The sequence below is a fragment of the Cryptomeria japonica genome, chromosome 9 (assembly GCF_030272615.1).
Source record: "Cryptomeria japonica chromosome 9, Sugi_1.0, whole genome shotgun sequence".
Taxonomy (NCBI): Eukaryota; Viridiplantae; Streptophyta; class Pinopsida; order Cupressales; family Cupressaceae; genus Cryptomeria; species Cryptomeria japonica.
Genome location: NC_081413.1, coordinates 730218474 through 730244798, shown reverse-complemented (window position 1 = coordinate 730244798; position 26325 = coordinate 730218474). Strand labels below are relative to the sequence as shown.

General features: G+C 42.6%; 1 protein-coding gene across 5 annotated transcripts in view; it reads right to left on the bottom strand.

Moving 5' to 3' along the window:
• LOC131038669 (deoxyribodipyrimidine photo-lyase) overlaps positions 1 to 26325 on the bottom strand; it is a 218170-nt gene that overhangs the window by 138966 nt on the left and 52879 nt on the right. For all 5 annotated transcript variants that reach the window (XR_009104532.2, XR_009104531.2, XM_059211007.1 and 2 more), the window contains exons 2-3: positions 12039 to 12382; positions 11635 to 11875 (exon numbers count right to left, since the gene is read on the bottom strand). Coding sequence is in view for 3 of the 5 variants with exons in the window: in XM_059211007.1 (XP_059066990.1) it covers positions 11635 to 11875; positions 12039 to 12382 (585 nt within the window). In the remaining 2 variants the exon portion in view is untranslated. The remainder of the gene's footprint in view (positions 1 to 11634; positions 11876 to 12038; positions 12383 to 26325) is intronic.

Genomic DNA, 26325 nt, shown 5'->3' with positions numbered 1-26325 from the left:
TTACTGCTGTTATTCAATCGCTATCATTTTCTATGAAAGAAAAGGATATTGTCTTTCTTGAAAAAAGAAGAAAGATTGTTGTCCCATCCTATTTTATTTTCCAAGTTGTAGTTAGATAGAGAGAGCCTTCCCTTAATTAGGAGAGTTTTTACTCATGTGTTGTGATTGAAACCACAATTTTGTATATTTCCCCAAGTGTACAAAATTTTCAACCAACATATAGCAGATTATAAATTGTTATTAGCCTTGTAAGATTCATAAGGATTTAAAATTTGTCAAGAAGAAGTCTCTTGGAATTGATTTATTACTTAATTGTTCCCTTATTTCCTAAAAATATACATAAGGGGACATTATAGTTGCTGTTCTTTTCAGTTTAATGGCACCATTTTGAAGGAAAATTTCTCATTGCTTATGCATGATATCTCCCCTTTCCAGCACTGAAACTCTCTCCCATCACTTCATCAATTTCGGGCATATGTTGGAGTTGTTTATCGAAGTAAAATGCTGTTTTAATTACTTAAATCTTTCCTGTAGCCATTCAAATGCTTGGGCAGAAAATTAAACATTGTTTTGCTTGGTTTTTTATTGCCTGTGATGTTAAAAACGACCCAGCCACACATTAATCTTCTTCATTCACGTTTTTAATGCTTGGGGCAACTTTTCAGAGTGTTTGCAGGCTAAAAATATCCGTTTCTTCATACAGAAACCTGCTAGTAACAGTTTCCCATACATTGGAAGAATTTTTTAAACTATTTGATGTATAATTGACTGCCTTGCAAGCTAAAAATGCCTCTGAAATAAAACAATGGCCTGCAACTTTCCAACACCAGTTTGGGGCAGATTTGTTACTGTTTTTATTTGCAATGATCCTCAAATAACGGTGAAACGATAGATAATTTAAGTACAACTAAGTGGAGCAGATTTTTAAGATGCAAAAATAAAAGCAAATAGGTAGCTGCCAACCAAGTGTTTGGTAAAATATCTAATTTATATGCACAGAGATTTTCAGATTTAAATAATTAAGTTACCAAATTAGATGATATATTTGTAATGCATAATGAGTTCAGGGATACTACTTGAGCAAATATTTGTGAAGGGTGAAGGATCAGAATAAAATGTGTAGAAATGTGGGTATAGGCCAAATGTATGACAGAATGTCAAACATGGCAGTGAATAAATTGGATGTTTTGAGAGTTAAAATGCTACACAATAAATCTTTCAGAAGAATTTTAATGCACAAAAGTTTGATATATATATACTAGAGGGGGACTTTTATCTGTTAACCAAATGAGTTTTGTCCAGATGTGAAATTTTTTACCAAAAGAGGTAAAAGGCAGCTGTAAAATGACTTTTTCACTTTAATTAAAATATTCACGGTAAGTATCAATGAAGGAGAATAAGATAAAATATTTAGTTGCAAGCAAAGCCAAATGAAAGGTATGAGCAAGGGAGCTGAAGAATATTCAATGTTGCCAGTTGTTGAAGATCCAAAGGAGAGGATAATGCCAAGTGTCAAGTTCAGAGACATTTTGGGACTTTTCATCTCTTTTTATGTAATTTTTGCTTCATTTTGAGGGGTTCCAGTTTGGGGAAAAGGAATGGGCAATGATACATAACTGGTTTAGGGGCTCCGGAAGTTCAGAAAATAATGTTATTTTCTTTCTGTTAATAACATATAGTTCAATCTGTGTATACATGAACACATGCGAATGTCTCCAAAACGTAAATCAATGTCTTTAATATCTGTATAATCAAGGATTTCCAGGGTTTTCATTGCACATTTGCTATAATGAGCATTCAATTGATTATGTGTGTTCAAAGAGCAGATTAAATTCGTTTTCAGTTGACTGCTAGGGATCTTGTGTTTGTATTTTGGATCTAGAAGACGATTAACAGAATTCTCAATTGTTGGTCCCATTGCTGTAAGGCAGTGGTGATTTAATGGCCATTGAACCTGTATATAAGTTGTTATTAGAAAGAGTTATTGCATTAAGACTCTGTAATGGATAGGGCACCAGTCTATATTTGTTTCTCTTGTCAAGCCCCGGCTGGAAACACTATAAAATCTATTGAATCTCTTTTACTTTCATGTAGAATAAGTTATTTCAGTTTCCTATTTCTTCATTGTTTACTCCCGAAACTACATTCATGGAGTTTAAAGGGATAGAGGCCATGCTTGAGAAGGATTTATTTATCTATCATTCATCTATGTATTTGATATGGAGACACCTTGTTAATGTTATTTTATTCTCAGCAATATTCAAGGTAGAGGGGATTATGCTTGAATGAGATGGATTTATATAACACCCAATATCCATGAAACTAAAAATCATCCACATTTCAACAGTCTGAACTGTTTTGTTTAATGCAAGTTTTATAAAATTATCAGACCATTCATTAGGAACAACCTCCTGAGTCTTGTGGAGCTCAAAGTGCAGAAGGTTGTTTGTGGCCTTGTTTGTTGGACTTTCTTGTCTTCAGTCAGATGATAGTGCAAGTTCCTTGTTCTAAATTCCTGATCCCATGATTTAGGCATTGTGTTTCTCCTTAGGACTTAAGTTTGCAAAAAAAACACCCAGAAAAACCATTACAGATGAATAAAGGGATCAATGAAAATCCAAATCAAAAACAACCATGTTGCCGGGAATAATCATTATGTTATGTTGTTATATTATGTTTATGTTGTCGTCGGTAATAATGAGTTACGGCGGTCAGTTAGTTAGCCGACGGGTAGGTAGTTGGAGTCGCGACGGTTGTGTCGCACCCCTTCGGGTATTATATATGGTGTACCTTTTCTTCGAAGTAGGATCATGTTAGTCGTGTCAGATGTAATGTTATAAGCACTTATTGTACATGGACTGTGGAATTAATACAGAGGCTGGTTATTTAATATATTTCCATTATGTTCTGTGCATTTACTTTCCGCATTTAACCGTTTACCCAAGAGGGCAAACATTTGGCGCCACTGCCTAGACGAACTCGGGAATGGAAGACACGGATGATGCACAAACACAATGGGCCTACCCGTTGGTGAAGTAAACCCGGAGGCCGACGACGCACGAACAGAACTTTATATAGGAGAAGACACAGCAACACGAGAATTTTCAATTTTGCTCCAGGTAGCCATTCAGACATACGTTCGACGAGAAGCGGCGGAGGTAGAAATCCCACCAAGTGCTGTGTGGACAGCGCTGGAGGTTAGCCCGGCAGTAAACCGGTTGATGAACCACCTCCCCCGGTTGCTTGCACAGGCATCGCTGGCACAACAGGCCCGCCTGGAGGAGATTGCCCAGGAAGAGCGACGACAACAAATCCTACAATGCTACGAAGAGAACAGCCGACAGGTAACGGAACGAGATGGCGCCAGGCCAGGAGGAAATTGAACCTTGTAATAATCCCGACACAATGCTGATATAAATTGTGGCTGAAAGGCAAAATAAAAATAAAAATAATAAAAGGTTTTTTGTGTACATGGCGTGTGTTTGCTGTGTATGGAAGTGACTTATGCCCAATAGACTAAATAAAGACAAAAATAAAAAGATACAGAGTGACGAATGGGAAGTGGCACAAACCGTGTTGAATCTCAGACAGCAGATAGAACGAAGGCGTAGGCTAAGGCAGCTTGCCGAGGGACGACCGGCCGAGGGGTTGCCCGAAGGGAACCCAGGAGGTGTCACGGAGGTTGCGGAGGCAGAGATAGACGGAGAGAACTACACTGTTGTGGGGCTGCCAGAAGGAGTCACGGAGGGTGCCGAAGGAGAACTCTACAGTTCGCCAGAATACCACCGTAGGGTAAGAAGCCGCGAAGAGTTGGTAGAACAAACAAGGCGAAGTCTAAACCTGATCGACGCTACCAGAGACTTGCTAAAGAATTTGTCCATTTGAGAGGACAACCGGAGGGAGACAACGGAAGGTGATGGTACGACCGAAGGTGCCGAGGGAGCACAAGGGTACCATACGGGAGGCAATTTGTTTGGTTCGGTGTCAGCAACTTTTTCCGGAGGACCCACGAGTGGAGGTTCAGTTGCAGGAGGCGGAGGATCGCCAGGTACAAGCACACAAGGAATTAGAGGAGCGAGACCCAGCAGTGGGATGGCGAGTAAACAAAAATTGCCAAAGTTCACAGGGGAGGGCAAGGAAGACCCCTTACGGCACTGTCGTACATGTGAAACCATTTGGTCCGCCAACGGAGTAACAGACCAGGATGACTGGGTACAGCAGTTCCCAGCCACGTTACGAGGAGTTGCCATAGATTGGTACTCCGATGTGGACAAGCAAAAAGTGGCCACGTGGGCCAATCTACAAAAGGAATTCACGGGGGAGTTTCGGTTGCTCCGTGATGACAATGAAATTGTAACGGAGATATACAGTACCAAACAAGGTACCAGGGAGACAGTACGGGCATACAGTCGAAGGCTGAAAGAACTCTTGGGTAAAATGGAAAGCCAACCCGCAGATGGATTGAAGAAACGATGGTTCGTTGAAGGGTTGAAATCCTCCCTACGGAGGAAGATGAAAATTGTACCCCCGACGTCATATGACGACGCTTATAATAGGGCGATGGACCTGGAGAGCGAACACAAAACATCAAAGAAGAAGAAAAGTAATAAATCCTCATCCGAGGATGATGACTCTTCACAGGAAAGCAACAGCGACCACGACAAGGCTGGCAAACGGGTGCAAGCGCTCCAGAAAGACATGGAGCGAATGAGAAAAGAATTCAAAATAATGAGAAGCACGAGTCGGAACGAAGGGGACATATGGTGCCCTGAGTGCAAAGAGGAAGGGCACACAAAGGGTACTTGCCAAAAGAAGGCATTCTGCGAGATTTGCCAAGTGATGGGACACTCCACCAAGGAGTGCCCATACAACATGAAAACCCAAAGTACGCAAATGAACCAGGTGTTGTTCACGAAGCAGGCCACAACATCCGCACCAGCGAGTACCGGCCAGCATACTAACACAACGGCATCATCTGGAGGATACCGAGACAACAGACGCGGCGGCGGAAGGAATAGCAACAATAACAATAACGGAAGCCGTATCCAGTATGACGCCAAGGGCCGACCAATTATCCAATGTAGGGCCTCTGAGCAGTGGGGGCACTTCGCCCGTGATTGCACGAAGGAAGCCACCCCTCAGCACCTCTGCCGTTGGTGTGGGCCAGGCGACCATGAGGACGCAAATTGCCCGCAGGCAAGGGTTAATCTCCTCAACATTGAGAAGGCTGAGAAGACTGGTGAGAAAGAAGTACTGGCGATCACCCACGCCCAGACAAAAAAAGCCGCTTATCCCGACCCCCGTACGGAGAAGGAGAGATTACGGGAGGCAAAGGCCAATATTGAATGTGAGATGACGACCGAACGACGGGACAACGAGCTGGTGAGTACATCATTTCGTACAGAAGTGGAAAATAACATCATTGGGCAAATCTTGCAGATAGAGGTGCCGATAAAGGTAAAAGACCTTCTAGACTCTATGCCACAATTGAGGACTGCCATCCTCACCAATGTGCAAACCACCGCATTATCGAGTGCACCACAGGTAGGGGTTCCCGCCACCGCATCGTCGAGTGCACCACAGGTAGGGGTTCCCGCCACCGCTTCGAAGAGTACACCACAGGTGGAGGTTTCCGTCAGCCCTTCAATTGACCTGATGTTACTAGCCTTGAGAAGTGGTAGACACCCAGCTGTGGTAGAAATGGGTATCCATGGGACCATTCTGAAGGACACCATTGTGGACGGGGGATCTGGGGTGAATGTACTACCAGAAGAAACATGGAAGCGGCTGGGGAAGCCCACCCTATGGCCACCCACATTCAACCTGGTGGGAGCGGACCAACACGGCATTCAGCCACTCGGCCTGTTGATGGCCCAGCAAGTGACACTTGGTACGCAACCATTCTTGTTAGATTTCGTGGTTATTCCCTCGAAGAAGAAAGGCTATGACGCCATCCTGGGGAGAGCGTGGTTGATCAACGCGAGGGTAAACCACAACTGGAAGAAAAATACACTTTCCATGGAGAAGGGAGGGCAGAAATATACCATTGACCTACACACCCAAGATGTTGGCGAAGAGCTCGCCTCTTCCGACTCAGACTCAAAGGACTTTAATAAAGGGGAAGGGGGTCCCGATGAAAGCAAGGGCAAGAACGCGATGGAGCCGAACAGTGAAGGGGTGCTCGAATTGGAGGGATGTTCTGAAGATGAGGTATGCTCACTTAACGAGCTCTTCCACTGGCAAATGGAGGATTATGAAATGTTCCAAAGCTACAGGCTCGAAGTAGAGGAACCAGAGCAACCAACAGAGGTGTACTTGTCGGAATACAAAGAATATTGGAAGGGAGACGCCTCAAACCCTGGCGACGTAGATAATTCGAAGAGTGTTGGCAACGATTGGAACCCTGTGTGGAAGACCGCAATCTTCAAAATCTTTATTATTATTCTTATTCTTATGTACGGGAAGGAGGTCGTGGTCCCTGTAGAATTTGTGGTTCCAGGTCTTCCGATGGCCATTGAAAATAGATTGGCCACCAATGGGTACAAATTGAAACCCTACCACGCGAAGCGCGCAGGGGACCCGAGAGGCCGGACAGACACCCGAGAGCCCGGAGGGGGACCTGAGAGGATGGAGAGGGACTCGAGAGGCCAGGCAAGCGACTCAAGAGGCACAGGACCACAGCAGGCGACTCTTGGGCGAGGAAAACCGAGAAGGATGAAGGGCAATCCCAGTGACAGGGGACCCAAGCAGACGATTCTCTAAGACAACTAAATTAGGAGATTAGAAAAAAAAAAAAAAAGGTACGGTCGTATGACAGGCGACCGTACGGTCCAAAAGAAAAAAAAAGAAGAGGAACGGACCACCGTGCGGTGGTAACACCGACGGCGACCACCGTGCGGTGGGCCACCGGCGGTGGTAACACCGACGGCGACCACCGTGCGGTGGTAACACCGACGGCGACCACCGTGCGGTGGTAACACCGACGGTGACCACCGTGCGGTGGGCCACCGGCGATGGTAACATCGTACGGTGGACACCGGCGGTGGTAACTACCGTCGTGCGGTGGCACCTGCAACTACAAAGCCCGCACAGCCTCGCGCAGCACCGAAAACGCACGCAAAGATAAAGACGCACAACCACGCAGCCATTCCGTCGTCAGTGGTCTGTCGTATGGCGGAGGGGTGTTGACGACACGGAAAGGTGGCCGCACGATCGGAGGTGCCAATGCTGTTGTTGACCGTACGGGGAGGTTGTATGGCCGGGGTGCCATCAGGGACATTCAGTGCCAAAAAAAAAAAAAAGAACGACGACGGCCAGATTTAAAATGATTCGCTGGAGTTTGAAGCCAGAACACTGGAAATTCAGAGTGGAAAAGAAGGGTTTTTGGCATCTTAAAATATCACAGAAATGTTGTGCGCCATGGACTTTCGTATGGTTTTGAGGGTTGTAAATTGGTGTTGGCGCGCCTGGGGCGCTGCCCCAGGACCCCGCGAGGGGCGCTGCCCCTCGACCCCCAGTTTATTTTTGAGCTATAGAATACCACGGGAAGTGTTGTGGTTGTTCGTACTGTGAGAAAGAAGCCTGCAGCTAAGCATTGGCGGGGAAGCCATAAGTCGTAGAGGGAGACGGATTTGGAGGTTGGGAACAAACAGAGTTTGAGGGAAGGCATTGCAGGTCCGCGCAGTTGTATGACATTAGGGAGTTATTCAGTTCAGTTTTTAGCCTTTGGGGAGTGTGATGGAGGATTTGAGGTGTCTCCTAGCCTTTGTGCTAGCGGGTTGTGGCCACCTCCAGGCAGGATAGGTACGCTTTGAGGAACTCGGAGTATGTCTCGGTTGGACGTGAGGTTGCCTTGGTGGATGCACAGAGGGCTCGGGAGGAGCTGACCACCAGGTTGGAGGCAATAGTCGCGTGAGACTTAGTTCAGCGTACCCAGGAGTTGGATGCCGGGAGAGCAGCACGGGTGGCTATTGAGGACAAATTGGCTAGGGAGATAGTATCAATTGAGTAGCAATTGGTGGAAGCTAAGACTGAAAAACGTGTTTTGCAAACAAGTTTGGGTTAGGCCCAGGAGGACTGTGATGGCAAAGGAAGCAATATTGGTGAAATCCACACTTGAGCATCAGATGGTAGCAGAAAAGGGTTTTCAGGCGAGGACGCAGGAAGTGTATAAGATCTGGGCTCGACTGGCGTCAGCAGTTTCTGCCGTTCATCTCTATTTTGTATTAAGTCGTCGGAGTCGACTTCTTTTCTTGGGGGGGATGATGTTGCCGGGAATAATCATTATGTTATGTTGTTATATTATGTTTATGTTGTCGTCGGTAATAATGAGTTACGGCAGTCAGTTAGTTAGCCGACGGGTAGGTAGTTGGAGTCGCGACGGTTGTGTCGCACCCCTTCGGGTATTATATATGGTGTACCTTTTCTTCGAAGTAGGATCATGTTAGTCGTGTCAGATGTAATGTTATAAGCACTTATTGTACATGGACTGTGGAATTAATACAGAGGCTGGTTATTTAATATATTTCCATTATGTTCTGTGCATTTACTTTCTGCATTTAACCGTTTACCCGAGAGGGCAAACAACCCATGGCAAAAGGAGATAACAAAAAGTTGAAAGAATTTTTTGAATAAAACAATGGCTTATGAAATGCACATGGAGGAAGAAAAAAGGTTGAAACAAACCCAAGAAGGACAACAAAGATAACACAAAAGGATGGAGTAGCCAAGGAAGCCTCAATTGAGTGTGCCAAATCAGTTACAATCGAGAACCTGAAAAATATTGAAAGTAATCAGAATCCATCAATAGAGGGATAGATAGTTAGAATGCCACGCAACAACAATGAAATATCTAAACCAATGTTACGCGGAAACGCGTTTCTAGTCTTAAGGCACCCGTTTTGGAAACAGCTGGAAACGTTTCCAAGCCGCCCCCAATCCCTGAAAATTTTCGGAAACCATCCCGGAAACTCGGAAACGGTCAACTATTTTTCCGAGGACCGTTGACTGTCCCCGGGACAGCAAGGGACACCCAAGCCGTCCTAGGGACAGGTAGCGGTTTCGGGCGCTAAGGCAATTAGAAAAACAATTTTTTTTATTAAAAATATTATTTTTCAGTTTTGAAAGCAATTAATTATTTTATTGGAAAATCTGGATCCCTGATCGCAACGAGTAAAGTTTTTCTGATTTTGAAAAGTTAATCACTTGTAAATTATTATAATATTTATTTTTTATTAATAATTAATAAATTATTAATTTTTTAATTATTAATATATAATATATATTATAATAATTTACAAGCGATTAATGATACATTGATACATTATCTTGATATATGATATTAATATGATACTTTAAGTCTTGACTCTTTATCTATTACTTTAACTTTTCAATGTTTCATTTTGTTGAAAGTTGAAACTTGCAGCCTTTGTTAATTTAAATATTTTGATATATGAATCTATGATATGATATGATATGATATGATACTTAATAGTGCTACTTCTCATTGTTTCAATGAATTATATCTATAAATGCATGAAACTGAAATTTGAACTCTTATTTGATTAATTTGATCATGATGTTATCCTATGTTCTTAAGCTTATTGAATGATGATTTGATGAATGATCATTGATTCAATGATATTAGAATTAGAATAAAGACTAATTTATGAATGTGTCGTCCCCTATTCCGAGGAAAAAAAAACGTCCCGGAAACCCGTTTCCCTGTCTCCCCGTCTCGGAAACTCGAGGTAACATAGATCTAAACAAATAGCTATCCACATAAAGAGAGCAAAAGAAAATTGTAATAACCCCAACAAGGTGTTAGCTCAAATCCAACTAAATTTTGACATCAACTCTAATTCTAACTCTTTTTAATCACCCAATTTCCGATATGGGCAAGGTGAGAGCATATAGAGACTTTGAACAAGGAGAAAGGAATTACATGAAAGATGTTGGTAGCTAGCAAACCAACTTACAATTAAGTAGAGTCATAGGATTGCTCAAGCCAAGATGGTTGATGGTGAGTGCAAATCCTGATCAAGCTAAACTGGCTGAATATAAGCAGGATTGCATCAATGGCAAAATGGCAAACTAACTCACCCAATTATGACACATCAAGCAAGGTGGAGAATATTATAAAAATAGATATAAGATCCAACAAATGAACTGATCAAGATCATTTTACAATTAGAAAGGATCCAACAGTGAACTGACTCATAGAATACCGTATGACTAAGTTACCGGGTTACTTGTCTGGACCCCCCGGGTCCTAGTCCTGGGCCGGTTCTTCCTAGGTTCGGACAAGGTCCTGCCCAAGCCCTGTGGGTTTGTCCCTGCCAAACCCAGAAGAACCTGAGCAGAATTTTGCCCCTTTTCGCAGAACCTGGGCAGAATTTGGTGGAAAAGTGTTGTTTTTTTTACTTTTTAAAATTGTTTTTAATGCCAAAAAGGCATATTTGAGCAGCCAACCCTACTTTGATGACTTAAAACACTAAAAAGGTAAATGCTACTTCATTTTTGCACAATAGAATGAAAAACATAACTACTTTGCTCCATTGCTGAACTTTGTTTTCTGCTTGCCATTACTCAAGAAAAGTTGAAGATTGATTGTTGCTTGTTCCTAGCTGGTTCTTAGCTGGTTCTTCTAATCTACCACGGCACAGGGAGGATGATAATGATTATTTTTTATGACCCATGTGATATTTGGTCAGTGATGGCTGATTGTTGTAGCTTGACATTATTATTTTTGAACTAAAACATTAATGTGGTGGTGTATTTACTGTTTTGCTATGTTATTTGAACTAAAACTTTAATATATGATGGTGTATTTTGCTATGTTATTTGACTAGTAGCATAGTGGTGTATTTTGAATTTAACTGCTCCTGCATATATGTATATATTTTTTATTTTTATATGTTTTTGTACTAATGAACCCAAAGCCCCAAAAAAAATTTTGCCAAACCCACGAACCCAAACCCGAGCCCGAACAGGAACCAGCAACTTAGCTGTATGAGTCAAGGGAAATGCCAATTATTTTCCATCAAATATATAGAGGTGTCACTCTATACAATAGAATGCTCTCCAAATCAGATTTAAGACTTGATGTCATAATTCTTAATCAATTGAATATTCTGATCTTACTAACCAATCTTCATGCCTGGACCTATGTACAGAGACCCAATGTAACTGGTATACTTGTGAAAAATGATTCAGATTAATGAGATCTTTATCAATTCTAAAACTCCTTGACAGCCTCTATTGCATGCTAGTCTTACATGAGAAAGATTGAGAACCTCAACCCTTGAAAGTGTATGCTGTCAGGATCTATATGCTACAAAGCTTTACATAAAATTCATATATATCATTACCAAATTAAAGAGTTAATCCAAATGTTCTCAAGCATAGCTAAAAACTAAACCATTTAGCTGCAGACCACTTCTATCATCTTGTAAATGCAGGGGCAATTTCTTATGATGATACTTCAAACTGTCTATATATTTTGCACTTGCCTGCAGCTATGTGCAAAATAAATCAGATATTCTAACTATACATAAAAGGCATCATTTAGTCACAAACTTAAGAGGATAAAGCCATACTGAAATATTCATGTTAAGTACATAAAAGTATCCATACTTTGGGATAAGCTTTCCTGAAGGCACGGGCCTCTAAAGCACATCGTTGTGAAGAAATCTGGCCATAATGCAAGTAAGGAGATAGTCCAGATAAACCAGTAGGCTTTGAAGGATCATTCCGATCATCAGAATAGTTTTTTAGCCTGGTAGTCAAAAATCCATTCTTTTTCCCAAGCAAAACCTCCTTGGCTGCATCTTCTCCAGGTTCGCACCACTGAATTTCAGGAACTTCTGCTCCCTCCCTGACAGATCAGACTAACGTTGTAAATAAAAAAAAACTCCCCTTCTTGTCCCAAAACATATATGATGTCAAGCGATTTCTAAAATTCCATATTACAAATGAAATTTATAATATCTGGAATGTTCTCCTTACATGACAGCCACAAAAGATATACCAGAGATTACCTGAGAACATTTTCAAGCAGTGTATCCCAGTCTATGTCCTTGGGTTGCTCAGAGCACCATTTCTGATCAGGTGCTTTGACATCAGGAAATTGTACAAGGAACTCCGGAAGCTGCTTTTGGATCTTTGTTCTTATGGTACGTGCACCATACTCTAGTTTGTCAGATGCTTTCCACACAGGCACAATATTGTGAGCATCCACCTCATGAACAGTAATACTCTCAGGTATTCTGTTGCAAATGGTTTCCCGCCATAATCGACCAATCCGTAAAGGTGAGAAATCCATGACCAAAAGAGATGCACCACATCTTTGCAAAAATTTAGGAATGTTTTCCTCTGCTTTGCCCTGAAAGGAGACATTCATTAAAATAGGAAGGCATCAACATTAGCAACCACATTACAAGGCTTCAACTGAAATGAACTGAATCGGATTATTTTAAAACTCAAACTATCCAGGTGGAAATAGCATCTGCTGAGCAGTATTAGTCTTTGCACATCATAAACAAGATTTGGTATGCATCTATGAATTTATCAGAATTTGCAAGTACACATAAGTACAAGTTTTCCATGAAGACTATGCTAAGAAACAACAAAACATCCCCCCATTACAAGTTAAAGGAAATCAATATTACTCTGCACTTACTCATTGCCAATTTGTCAAGGTGGAGGGTGGTGTACTTTCCATAAACAGTTGTGATCTATTTGTGTGTTCATATCCTCTTACTGACATGAAAGACACATAGTAAAGCATTTGGTTGTCTTGTGTTGGTGGATGGTGCTTAGGAAGTGTCTGAAGACAGTGTATATCTAGTTCTGTGATAAGACTTTGTTGGTAAACAGATTTGTCACTGCGATTTTGTCTCCAAAACTGACCCTGTTTGCCTGAAGAGCAGTGACAAATCATTCCAACAGTTGGAGGGATTGCTGTGAAACTGCAATCTCCCCTGCATTTGAGAGAGGCAGCTCCCTCATATGATGGGGGGTATTTGCAGTTTCTGTGTTAACTGAAAGCACATAAAGGAGAAAACATAAAACTAAAAGAGGATAAATAACAAGAAGCCTATTGGAAGAAATACGAATACCAAATAGGACTTCAAGACTGCTAACAATTACAAGGGGGTTATAAGCAAATATGTTTAGATGCCCAATGACAATGAATGAAGAATGATGAATCTCAACATACGAAGAGATCAACCACTTCAACACATTTAGACTAAGATAACAAAGTGTATCTTAACATAAATGGCATATATCAATGGTTTGCACAGATACATAAAGGGATTACCAATTTGGCATACGAGAAATTAGCAATAATAACATATCAATGCATTCTTCATTGAAACCCTTCTGTATGTAGTGTAAAGACAAAAATTATCAAAAGTTTCTCTGAAAAATTTCCCCAGTGTTTCCCCTATCTAAAGTCACCTTTACATTACAAAATTGTCTTGCACTTATAGGCTCCATAGGATAACTACCTAGTACTCACTTTGCATTTTTGGGTCAAAAACTACCTTGCTTTTGCACAAAAAGAGCTTAGTTAGAAACTACTTCACTTTCGCACAAATAAGATCCATTTTCTAACCTTTAGTTACAACGAGTGTTATAAGTTGTTTTTACAAAAAGGTAACTAGCAACTCTTAAATTTGAAAAAAATAAAGTTATTGATCTTGCCAAGGTAGTTTTCCATCTTCATCTGCTTCATTTGTACTTGTACAATCATCTCATCATCTAGCCGTTTGAGAACATAAAACATATAGATGTCCATTCAAAGGAGAAGATAGATCCAAGACTCTTCCATAATGATGAAAAGGATTGAGCATTGCAAAATGTCCATAAGTTGGTATCTTGATTATTGACATAAAGAAGTATTCATTCACCAACATCTTTCTTTTTAAGGACACATGCTACAACTAAACATCCTTCATTGCCAGCTCGCATGTTTGTCAATTGTCTTTGGAAAATTTTCTTTGCACTTATGGCATGCACATTATATTTGTAATGTAGTAATCCATTAATCTCTTCACTACATTGAAAATCCCTTGAAATAAAGGTGGTCTTCCCTAGCATGTGATCAACATGTTATGAATAGTATCTTGAAGAGCTTCACCAAATCAAATCTCTTATGCTCTAGGTTCCTTCCATGCCCATAAATGTAACATTGTGTATCCATAATAATGACACATTATCTAACTATCTCAATATTTCACTTGCTAAAAGATTGCTTTTGAATTTTATACCTCTAGTTGCATAAAATATGCAACTTCCTTTGCGACTTGCTCATGAAGATACAGCCAAAGTAGCCCATTGTTGCATTCTATACAGCTCATATTTATTAAAATTCCTCTTGAACATTAGCAACCTTTTTACAAATAGATAACCTCTTGAAATGGGATCATGGTGCCTCCTCATTGAAGTGATGATCTCACAAAATCTTTTCAGCTTTTGTTCTATTATATTTTATTTCTACCATGCCTTAAAATGGCAAAGGTTGTAAGAATTAGCTTTGCGCTTGTCACTTGCATTTCCTTGGAAGGTTTCAAAGCCCTTCCAACGGATCCATTTTATAAAACAATTTGCCTCCTTACCAACAAATTCATTTTGTGCATTCCTCACAATAATTGCATTCCATGAGGTGGAAATTCATTTTGTGTACATTTCTACAATCATTACATTTCATTCCTTGAGATGACATATCATTGAAGCGTATGGTCAAACAGTCCACATGCATTGTCTATGATTCCACACTTGGCATGCATATTGATTAGAACATTTGCAAATGTAACATTTTGATGGAGGTTTCTAAGCTCCCATTTCAATTTCAAAGACACTCTGAACAAATTGAACTTTCACTGACATTCATTTCTTTGTAGTTATGATAGTTAATTCTCTGATTTAGCTATCGGCCTTGTCTTTGGAGAATTTTTTGAAATTCTTCCTTTATTTGCATTGTGTGAGTAAATGTCAACCCCCAAGCCAATTTCTTTTAACTTTGTGGAGATCTCCTTTGGTGTGCGTCCATATGCTATTGTAAATCCTACCATCTTGGCATAGATTTGAATATTTTCGCATTGCTAAATGTATTTGCTTGAGTTCCTAAAGTCTTTTCTGTTAATTTTGTAACGTCGGTCGTACTATTTCATGCTTCTGATATATATATATATTAATTTGATTACATATACTAATATGTTAACATTAACTAATGATAAATAAAACCAAAGTTACTTATCGCATTTGACCAACGGTTACACCGTTCATGGTATCGGGTGGTAAAGCGATTCTCAAACAAGTCGCACTCCTTCCAATCGGGTAAGTAAAGGGTGACTAGTTTATATACTGTGGTGAGAGGTACGTAGGGAAGAGATGTGTCTTCCCATGTAAAGCGATTCTCAAACAAGTCGCACTCCTTCCGATCGGGTAAGTAAAGCGTGACTAGTTTATATACTGTGGTGAGAGGTACGTAGGGAAGAGATGTGTCTTCCCACGTGGGAAGACATATCTCTTCACTACGTAACCCCTCATTCACTTATATAGCATGCTTACATTGAGGAGGATGCACACACCGAAATTGATAAGTGTGGTGCATCTTTAAAACACGCTATAGCAGATAAAATACAACTTTCAGATCATATCTCCATCTCTTCTATTTTGATCACAGAATTTTAAAAGAACTTAACATTTTCCACATCTCTATCGTGCTAATCTAGCAATCATTTCATTCCATGTGAGAACGTTTCTTTGTGAGGCATTACAACAAACAATTTACATACTAATGTCTATGCATTTTGAATGCATATTTACCAGACCATTTGCAACAATAATATCTAACAAAAACCTACACTGCTACACATTCCATGAGACAACATACCTTTGAGGTACTCTATGAACAACTCACGTACCTTGTCAATTCTTCAACATTTTGCATTCATATATGATCTACAAGCATGAAGAAAACACGCCTACACAATCACCACAATTTTAAAAGCATTCAAGTGTCCTCAAGACAGCCACCACGGCCATGAAATTCAACAATGGATGTCTATCAATCAACCATATATGCATTGCAAATCAAGTGATTGAAGCATGTACAACCGCTAACTAGAAAGCAAACAAAGCTTACAATGATGGGATGTGTTTGAAAGTGCTTAATTAATTCAAAGATTTTGAGAGCTTCCTTGCAAAATCTATTTTGTGCACCTTTTGCAACCATTTCATTTCATTCTTGTGACATCTGCTTGAAACATTTTGTCAAACATTGCACGTGCATTGTCTATGATTCTACATTAAGCACTCACATCTGCCACGCATCTGTAACTATTGCATTCCATCATATGACATCTCTTTGAGGCATTCAATCAAACAATTCAGGTGCATTGCTTATGATTCCCCAATTTGTATATGTGTCCATTTCCTTAAGGCGTTTTGCAAACCAGTTGGCTTGCAGCCTATGCTTTTGCATTTTGTCAGAAAAAAGCACCAAGATGCTTGGTAAACAAAGTTGAATCTGGCTTTATACCTGTGAATTGCATTTGCTTTAATGGTTCTAAAGACTTTCCAAGAAATCATTTGTGTAAACCCTGCAATAATGCCTCCTTGAACTAACATTTCTTTGAGGCAATCTGACAAACAGATCACGTGGCATCGTGCTTGGTCTATGATTCCATATTTGTATGCATGCCCATCACTGCAGCTGCAACTACAACATTAACAAAGTTAATGTGTTCCTCATATTTTGATGGATGTTCATCTCTTGTTCTAACAATTTCATTTTGGTGCAGATAGTGAGGAGGACAGCAAGGATCGTGGAAAGTTGGAAGCGACTTTTTCTGCCAGTTGAATTTGCTCGAAAGCTTTTGAAGGCTTCTCAACAATCCATTTCATACATAACTTGCAATCATGGCACACCAAGAGATCACATTTATTTGCGGCAATATGTCAAATGGTCTGCATGCCTTTGTGCATGCTTCCATGTTTTACATGTGTGTCTTCCAATGCTTTACTAAACTGTAACATGTGATAAGAATTGCTTCTGTTGTGCTTTAATGAGGCTAATATGCTGTCCCAAAGCTGCAATTTTGCAACAAGTAGAAAAACTATGGGGTTATAAATATAAACTGTATTTGGCTAAAAGTTTCTAATGAAACAATTCACTATCATCTGCATGCAGTGAGAAAACATGTCCATATAGCCGCCAAAGACTTAAACTTTCAATTGCATTTACTTCGAAGCTTAGCTTTAAGATAGTTATAATAACTATCTTTGCATATCTAACAGAGCATTTCTAACCATAATCCCTGACGATAATGAGTTTTTGAAATAACCTAAAGAATCCCCAAGTGATAGGAATATGGAAAATAAACTTTTGAGTTCAAAAGTTAGAGAGTTGGGGAATTGGAGCACAATGGTGAAAAAGTTAAGAATGAAGAGCACTCAAATATACTGAGAGGGGGGGGGTGAATCAGTATATTAAGAAACTTCTACTTTTAAAATCTTGATCAGCTATGACAAATATCGAGAGGAAGAAAAGATAAAGGCACTCTGCAACGTTGACTTCTGTTTGCCCTCTCGGGTGAATAACTTAAGACATAAAGGACATAACGCAGAATAATGCCGTAAATATCAGACAAAGTGTATCCGATGTTCTATTCATAATAAGTCTATTTTACAAGTTACATTCCGGAGTATAAAAGGGTACCGAGGGGGTGCAAGCGCCAACCGTCGCGCCGCAACTTCCACCCCTCGGGTGCCAACTAACCAAAACAATTACACATAATTAACTAATGTTATTCCCATGTACAATAATGCCGCCAAACGGTGGTCCCACCGCCGGTGGCACCACCGTGCGGTGGAAGCCACCGAAGGCCGCGAAAAGCATAAAGCGCCGCAAGGTTAAAACGCCGCACACCAAAGGAGACACCACGCCGAAGGGAAAAGGAAAGAAGACGCCGAACCCCGCACCACCACGCCACCACGCAACGCCGCACACCGCCGAGGAAAGGTAGAAGCTACCACGGCAAGGAAAGGAAGAAGACATAACCCCGCACCCCGCCATCACCGCACAGCAAGTATGGAGAACAAATACACCATTGGTGCAGACAGGCAGGTACCTCCACCGTGCGGTGGGTAAAATCGCCACAAGGGGACCGCTTAGGGAAAACGGGATTTCGTGGCCAACAAAGAAAGCAGGAGGAGCGGCGTCGCCGAGCGGACATTACAAGTGTCGTGCACTTTTTCTGGGAGGTAGTTACCACCGCACGGCCACACCAAGTCCGCACAATCCCACGCAGCCACAGCAAGGGTTACGCGCAGCAGCCACAAAGGGAAGAATAGAGCCACAGGTAGACCAAGCAGCCGCACGAAAAAGAAGGCCGTTACGAAGGGTAGAATTTTTATAAACAAATCAGTTACAGGGAGATTAATGGATTCAGCAGGGAAAAGAAGCTGGAAGAAACAGTTGCACGCTTCCTGCAGTAGCAGCCAGAGGGATAGGAATAGCAACATCAGGGTCTTAGCATCGGGAGTACGTGTTGCAGGCGGCACCATGGATGCCAGCGCCCGGCAAAAACAAAAACAGAAAGCACCACAAGCCGCCGCAAGTGCGAAAAACACAGTGACGCCACAGAATGTTACTTTCGAGGGCCTGAATGGATTCGAATGCCAAAAATGGTGGCAGGAAACCCCCAATAATGACCTGGTAAAGCAAAACCTCCGGAAAGCACAAGTAGAGTGGGCTATTCGGATGCCCATGTTCCCTATCCGGGAGTACGAGGGTGCCCTACGCTTCATGGTGGACACCTTCGATAGGCATACATGCACCAGCACATTTGAATACCTCCGGAGGGATGTCACTATATCCTTCAAAGCGAGGGATTTCACGAGGGTATTCGGCATTCCGAGCAGCCAGGGCAAGAAAATAGACCTGAAGGCCAAGAAGATGACACAGGAGGAGAAGGAGCGGTGGATTAAATTAGCCTCCCGGAATTTGACCACAGCGGAGTTGGACAGCGTGGCTAGAGCCACGAAGAGTCACGGAATCCGCAAGACTTTTGTTGCGAAGGGCCACTGGAGGTGCATCATGGATGTTATCAAGAGCAGATTGACAGGGTCGGGCAGGGCGTCGGACATTGCCCTCCCTCAGATTATGCTGATGAATGGGCTGATGAATGGTATCGTATATGACTGGGCAGCGTTACTGGCAGAGCGTATGTATGAGTTTCTGACGCTCCAGCATCGCACATTCTATATGCCTCATTATGCTATAGGGTTATTCCTGGAGGCCACGCGGGAAGTAGTGCCGGAGGACGAGTTGGAGGTACGGCCACAGGGACCGTTGGCAGCGGGAGAGCCTCCAATAATGTATTGGAGGCACTTGGACATTGGGCACTCTTCCGCGAAGCGGAAAAGGGCGGTGGATAGGGCCTCGGCCTCAGGGGAGCCTGACAGTGGGAGGGAATCCAGCAGCATGGAGGAGTCGGAGGAGGATGATGAGCACGATAGCAGTCAGGCAACGAAGGAGCCTGTACGAGTCCGGTTTGCCCCACCTCTGTTACCGATGGGCACGACTGTGCCAGCATCTAGAGTAGGCGGCACTTGTATTCCGACCTTCGGGCAGAGCCATACGCCTGTTACACTTGGTCCCCTCCAGCACGAGCAACAGGGAGCACCGTCAGGCCCAACCACAACAGCACTTACCGAGGACATGGCAGAGTCAGGGATGGAGGAGTCACCGCACCGGGTAGTGGTCGAGCAGGGGCCGACGGAGGTGGAGGATACCGAGCCTCACGTGCGGTTGGAGGTCGTGGGCAGTGACGCTGTGGTGACTGTTTCTACTTCGTTGTTGGAGGAGCCGACGACAGCGACCCATCCCCCGGTCACAAAGATGCGTGCTGACCTCGAGGCTATGCAGAGCTGGCTCACACAGCGGTTTCAGATGACACTGGCACAGCCGGAGGGAGCTTTTGTATTCTCACCGTGTCGAGAGACTGGAGCGAAGGTAGTCCACTTGGATGACTCGTCAGGGGAGGCACATGGACTCACAGTTGGGCACAAGGCAGGGGAGGTCGCCTCTGGGCAGGCACCAGGAGATGGTGCACCTTTGATGGCGGAGGCGGTACCTTCACATCAGGATACAGTATGGACCGTTCCACCAGGGATTTCCCAGTCTTCGGCACAGGTGGGAGAGGATGTTGAGACTTATCTTGCTGACATGGCTGATATGGTAACGAGGGGTAGGCGGGCAGTGGCCGCCGCCCAGACGCAAGCATTGCAGCAGGTGGTGGTGGAGCTAGAGCAGGTCCTACAGTTTATGCGGGTGGGCTGCCCGACAGCCTTTGCTACCTGTTTTGAGTCCCAGGGGTGGCCGACTACAGAGACAGAGGAGATGCTCCAGGCTTGGAGGCTGCGTCCGCCCGTTGTGGAGAGTCGGGTGACGGCAGTTGTCCGTGAGATCGAGCAGGTCTACCGGGATGCCTATTATACATTGAGGCGCATACAGCAGGAGTCTGCAGTTAGGGAGGCTTCCCGAGTAGCGTTGGAGAGAGAGGTGGCCAGTCAGCAGGCCTCATGGGCAGCCAAGAGGGCGCAGTTGTTGGCACAGCTAGAGGTGGCCCGCACAGAGACGGCAGAGATCCGGACAGCGAAGGCCGAGGTAGAGGGCTGCCTGGCAGCCGAGCAGACACGGTTGGCCTGCGCGACGGAGGCAATGGATACCAAAGAGGAGGAGTTACTGGAGGCAGCACACATGGTGAAGACAACTCTAGAGAAGGTCCTCGTAGCGGAACGGGATGTGGCTGCACGCACTCAGCAGGTGTATGAGCTTCGTGCCCGCTTGGCGACCCAGACACCGCCATCTCACACTTCTACTTCAGGGACGCTTTCTCAACCCCCTCCCTAGTCTTTCAGATATCTTGTATGGGTTGCATTATCTCCATTTTTGTAAGTCGCCTGGAGACGACTTTTCTTTTTGGGGGGGATGATGTTGGCGGCATTATTGTACACAAGAATAACATTGGTTAATTATGTGTAATTGTTTTGGTTAGTTGGCACCCGAGGGGTGTGTTGTGACCATTTCACACATCGCCCCATCGCAAATGGGGACCCCCTCTTTTTGCTTGTTTTTCGCTCGTTTTCGCTTTTGGTTTTTAGGGTTTTGTTAGTTAGTTAGTTGTCTGGATTTAGGGCTAAGCCTTAGGGTTTTAAATCTCGCCTTTTCAAGCCAAAATCCAGTCATTTTTGAGAGCCTTTTGAGCTTCTTTTCTGGAATGCAAATTTTGAATGCAATGATTTCGCCAAAATGGTCTAATTTTCAATTAGAATGTTCATGCAGAGCTTAAACTTGTCTAAATGATGACCGTCAATATGAATTTTTGTCTGACTGAATATTTTGACCAAATTTTGACTTTTTTGAAGTTTGATCCTGGGCATCGGAATTGATTTGTTTTTGCCTCGTGAAGTGTTAAAATGTGAAAAATCTTGTTATTTTGGCCTGTAGGAGCAAAATCGCTCCTGTCCCTCAGTGAAGGACGGGAGCTCAATTTCAAATATCTCATCGTCCCTACAGAGTCCAGACAAATTTTACGTTTGAAATGATAGAGAACGACAAGATCTTTCATTTGAATATAAATTGAAGATTTTCATGAGCACAGAAATGCCTCCAGGAGGAAAATCGCCCCTGTCCCTCAGTGAAGGACCGGAGCTACAATTCAAATTTCGCCTTGTCCTTGCAAGATTTTGAAAACTTAATGATTTGAGGACGTCCGAAGGAAGATACTTTGCCAAATGAATATAATTTGAGATGCAAAAAACGAAGGAAAATGACCTATATTGACTAAATCGCTCCTGTCCCTCTCCAAGGGACCAGGGCGAGGTACCTTGTAGCTCTCGTCCCTCTCCCAGGGACCAGAGCGATTTCCTCCATTTTGCAAAATCCAGACAAGGGTCAAGGCAAGTTTACGTTCAAAAACGAAGGAGAACATGAGATGAATGCATTGAATATAAATTGAAGATTTTTGGGACGTCCATACCAGCATTAAATGCCTAGTTCGCTCCTATCCCTCTCCAAGGGACCAGAGCGATTTTTGATATAATTGCCTTTGTTGCAAAATTACAAACAATGTCAAGGCATGGGCGGATAGAGTGAAGAAGGACGACTCCGTTGAATATAAACTTGGAACCTGGCAAAGTAAGATGAAGGCCACAAAGGAAGGATCGCTCCTGTCCCTCTCCAAGGGACCAGGGCAATACAATGGTGATGATACGTCCCTCCAGAGTTCAAGGTCGTCCCTCCAAGGTTCAAGGCCGATCCAAGTTAGGACGAAGGGTGGCGAGGACATTTCAAGGCATTTCCATCAAGCGCAACGTTGCAAAGGTCATCACATGGAAGGATTTGCACTCTAAAGACCTAGATCGCTCCTGTCCCTCTCCAAGGGACCAGAGCGATATCTACATAATGGCGTAAATTTCAAAAGGCAAACGAGTTTCAAGTTACCAAAAGGGTCGAAAGGACATCATTCCACGCAATGAAGATAATTGCAAGTTGGTACAAACAAGAACGAGCATGTTATGATGAACTTCGCTCCTGTCCCTCAGGAAGGGACTAGAGCGATATTGATATATGGGATTAATCCATGCAAGATTTACGTAAAGACAAAGATACACAAGGTTACATATGCTCCAAGACATCGTTTGAAGATAATTTGCAAGAGTTTTAAACGTCCAAACATTGTTAATCGAGGTAAAAGTCTCCCATCGCTCCTGTCCTTTGGACAAGGACCAAGGCGATCCTATCAAAACACTCACGTTCCTTCAAAGATCAAGGCGAAATGAGGATAGGAAATGCGAAGGACATCGTCGGGGAGACATTACAAAAGAGATCGAAGTTTAAAAGTCGCCAAGATCAAGGAGAAATAATGGATCGCTCCTGTCCCTCTCCAAGGGACAAGGGCGATGGTCCCTTTAATTCGTCCAAACATATGATGAAAGCGAATGGGAATAAGCGCAAAGGACACAAGCAATGATTTTTCGAAGGTCAAAGATACAAGATGAACATAAAAACATGGAGATCGCTCCTGTCCCTCTCCAAGGGACCAGGGCGATAATGGTCATAGGACGCACTTGCTCGCACAAGGAAGAAATTCAAGTTCGAAAGACCACCAGATGATCGATTTGGGACGTGGAAATGAAGGAATTAAACGTCGAAAACGCAAGAATCATGCCAAAGATGGTGAATCGCTCCTGTCCCTCTTCAAGGGACCAGAGCGATGAGGTACGTCCCTCTATTTACATATTTTTTGGCGCCAAATTAAACAATTCGAATTTACTTTAAATGCTAAATCAATTTAAAAAATTGAAAATCCATTTTTTATTGGCATTTAATATGGCGTTAACATTTATTAATTATTTTTGCCTTATTTAAAAATCGAAATTTGCAATTAAAAAACGCAAGGCATTAGTAATTAATTAATTAATTAATAAAAAAATCGATTTGAGCGCTCATATATGGAGGTCGGCCTTGTTATTTCATTGCAAATCATTTAAAAAATGGTTTTGTTTTTATTAAGTCGGCCTAAGGGGTAAAGGATGCAAGCGCTATATAAGGGGGGTAGAATTATCATTTTCTACATCATTATTTTTACCTTCCTTTATGCGAGTTACCAAGAGGCGAATATAGTGCGAGTTTCATTTATCCAAGGTGGCAAAGACACTCCAAAGGTGGTGCGAATTGCATTGAAGACCAAGGGTGGCGCGCTTAGACATTCCAAAGGTGGTGCGACTTCAAACCAAAGGTGGCGTAGACATTCCCAAGGTGGTGTGAGGCGTGCGAAGTGTGTTGGAAGAGGTGCGAATTGCATTGAAGATCAAAGGTAGAGCGAATTTGAAGATCCATCCAAGACCACGCCTAAGGCGAATTTGCTAAGGACTTGGTGATTTATTTGTGCGAAATTGAAGATCACATTCTCTCCAGAGGTGGCGAAATCAAATTTGAGGGGATCATATTGAAGATTATCTTTATACCTCAATTTTGCCTAGGCAAATTTTGTTTTTGCATTCTAGAGTTAGCTCTCTATCGAGGTATGGCGATTTAATTATTATTGTTTTATTCATTCATCGTCATATTTCAAATTTTGAATTTTAAATCTCTTAGCTCAATCGTTGTATTTTAGGAAATGATAACTCTAGGGACTTATCATGAGGTTTCCTAAAATCTATCTCTCTTATCCACGTTATTTATTGCAAAATCTATTTCTTATAATGAAATGTTGTGTAGGTATGGCAACCCCAAAGGCGGGAGCATCCACCAGTCGCTCGGCTCTCATGAAAGAAGATCAGAAGACTGAAGAAGTGGAGACCAAGATCGTGTCCAAGTGGAGCAACATTGGAGATACAAACTTGGGGAACTTTAGCACGAAGAAGTTCCGAGAGGTCCCTTACATCGGCAAGCCATCACCTGTCGCCCGGAGAATAATAGAGAGTGGCATTATCAAGGCGGCCGGTTTTCCTCCAGCTATTCAGTGCCACGAGTTGATGATCGAGTGTGCCCGTCATTACAATCCACAGTCCAGGACAATTGTGTCCAATGAGGGAAACATTTTGGCGTACCTTTCAGAGGAAGCCATAAGTGAAGCCTTCCATCTTCCAGAGCACAGGGACATGATATACAAGAGCATTGAAGGAGCCAGATCAGTGTACGATGATGATCCAGATGCTTGCTTAAGCATAATCAACAAGAACTGGCTACTCAAGAGTCGTCCCCGTCTGAGCAAAGTACCGAACACACCACACCGGATCGATTTCCAAGAGGAGTACAGAGATTTGATTACCATGCTCAACAGAGTTACAGGAGCACCTCATGCCTTCTATTTTGAGAAATGGATGTTTTATTTCATCCAGGTGATTGTTCAAGGAAAGGGTACAATACATTGGGCTAGGATAATTAGCCATTGCTTAGACGTACAGTTGAGAAGACTCAGGGCTACTAAGTCCTTCCACATGAGTTCATATGTCATCTATGCCTTAATCAGGAGCGTTGAGTACGCAGGACTACCTCACAGAGGAGTGATTGGAAGAGGACCCGGCGAGGTCGGAGTTTGTGAATCCTATACCCACTTGCATCATCCACCCGGGAAGAACTACAAGTTAATCAATGATACTTTCACGATGAACATCACAAGGACGTTGCAAGGAGGGATTCACAACAGATTATCTCAGGATGCCCAGGAGTTAATCAAGAGGTACGGTGCTTGGTTCATTCAGTTTCCCAAGTTCACTTACATTAGAGTATATGGATGTCCTTTACCTCCATACATGTTGCCGAGATACCCGACAGACAGGATTGTGTTACTTGAAGTAACAAGGCAGTTGGCAGCATATGTGAAGGCGTTCAGACACCGACATCAGAATGGAGTTCAGGTACCTATTATTTTGGGTAATTCAGTTGAGGTATGTCCCAATGTCTCAGCCATGGATGACGCAGAGAGGGAGTTAGCCTTGTATCCTTTTTCATCTTTTGCTTGGAGGAATAGTTTTGATCCTCATGGACATTTAGAGGAGACAGTCGGTAGAAGATTTAGACATGAGTACCAGATTGAAGATTTTATGATGAATCTCCTAGATGATCTTGAAGTGAAACGTAAGATACATTCTAGATTGCCTTTGGATTTCATCAGGAAATGTAAGATTTACAGAGTAGCCGACCAAGCTCAGGACAACGGCAGGCACATCCAATCTTCATATGATAGAGAAAGCAAAACAATAAGTTTGAATTGGAATGAGCCCGAAGCCGTGGATTTAGATGATTTGATGGCACCAGTCTTGTCTTGTACTCGCAGATGGGTAGACATTCAACATCAGAAGTTGAGAGAACAAGGCATAGCCATGTCTTTTACTTTGGAAGAAAAGCCAGCCGAAGGTGGAGCCAGTGTTAGTGAAGGCAACCCTAATCCTAGGAATTCAGGTGAAGGTAACCTTCGATGTGCCAGTGAGGGCAATCTCCATCCGAGAGGTTCAAAGAGAAAGGAAAGATCAGAAAAGAAAGAGCCTTCCAAGAAAAAGCAAGGTGCTAACAAAGATCAAACACCAGGTACTTCTTCCAGGCCAGAAGATAGAACAGTTCGAGTGGAAGAATCCATGGAATCGATGGTACAGAATGATAGACAGGAGGAAGAACAGGCACAGCATGTTTCATCCGATGGATCTCTCCAAGACTATGATCTAGATAATGATAATGAAGTAACATCTCCTCCCAGACAAGAAGAAGTAGTACACAAAGAAATTCAAGTTCAAGAGACAAGATCA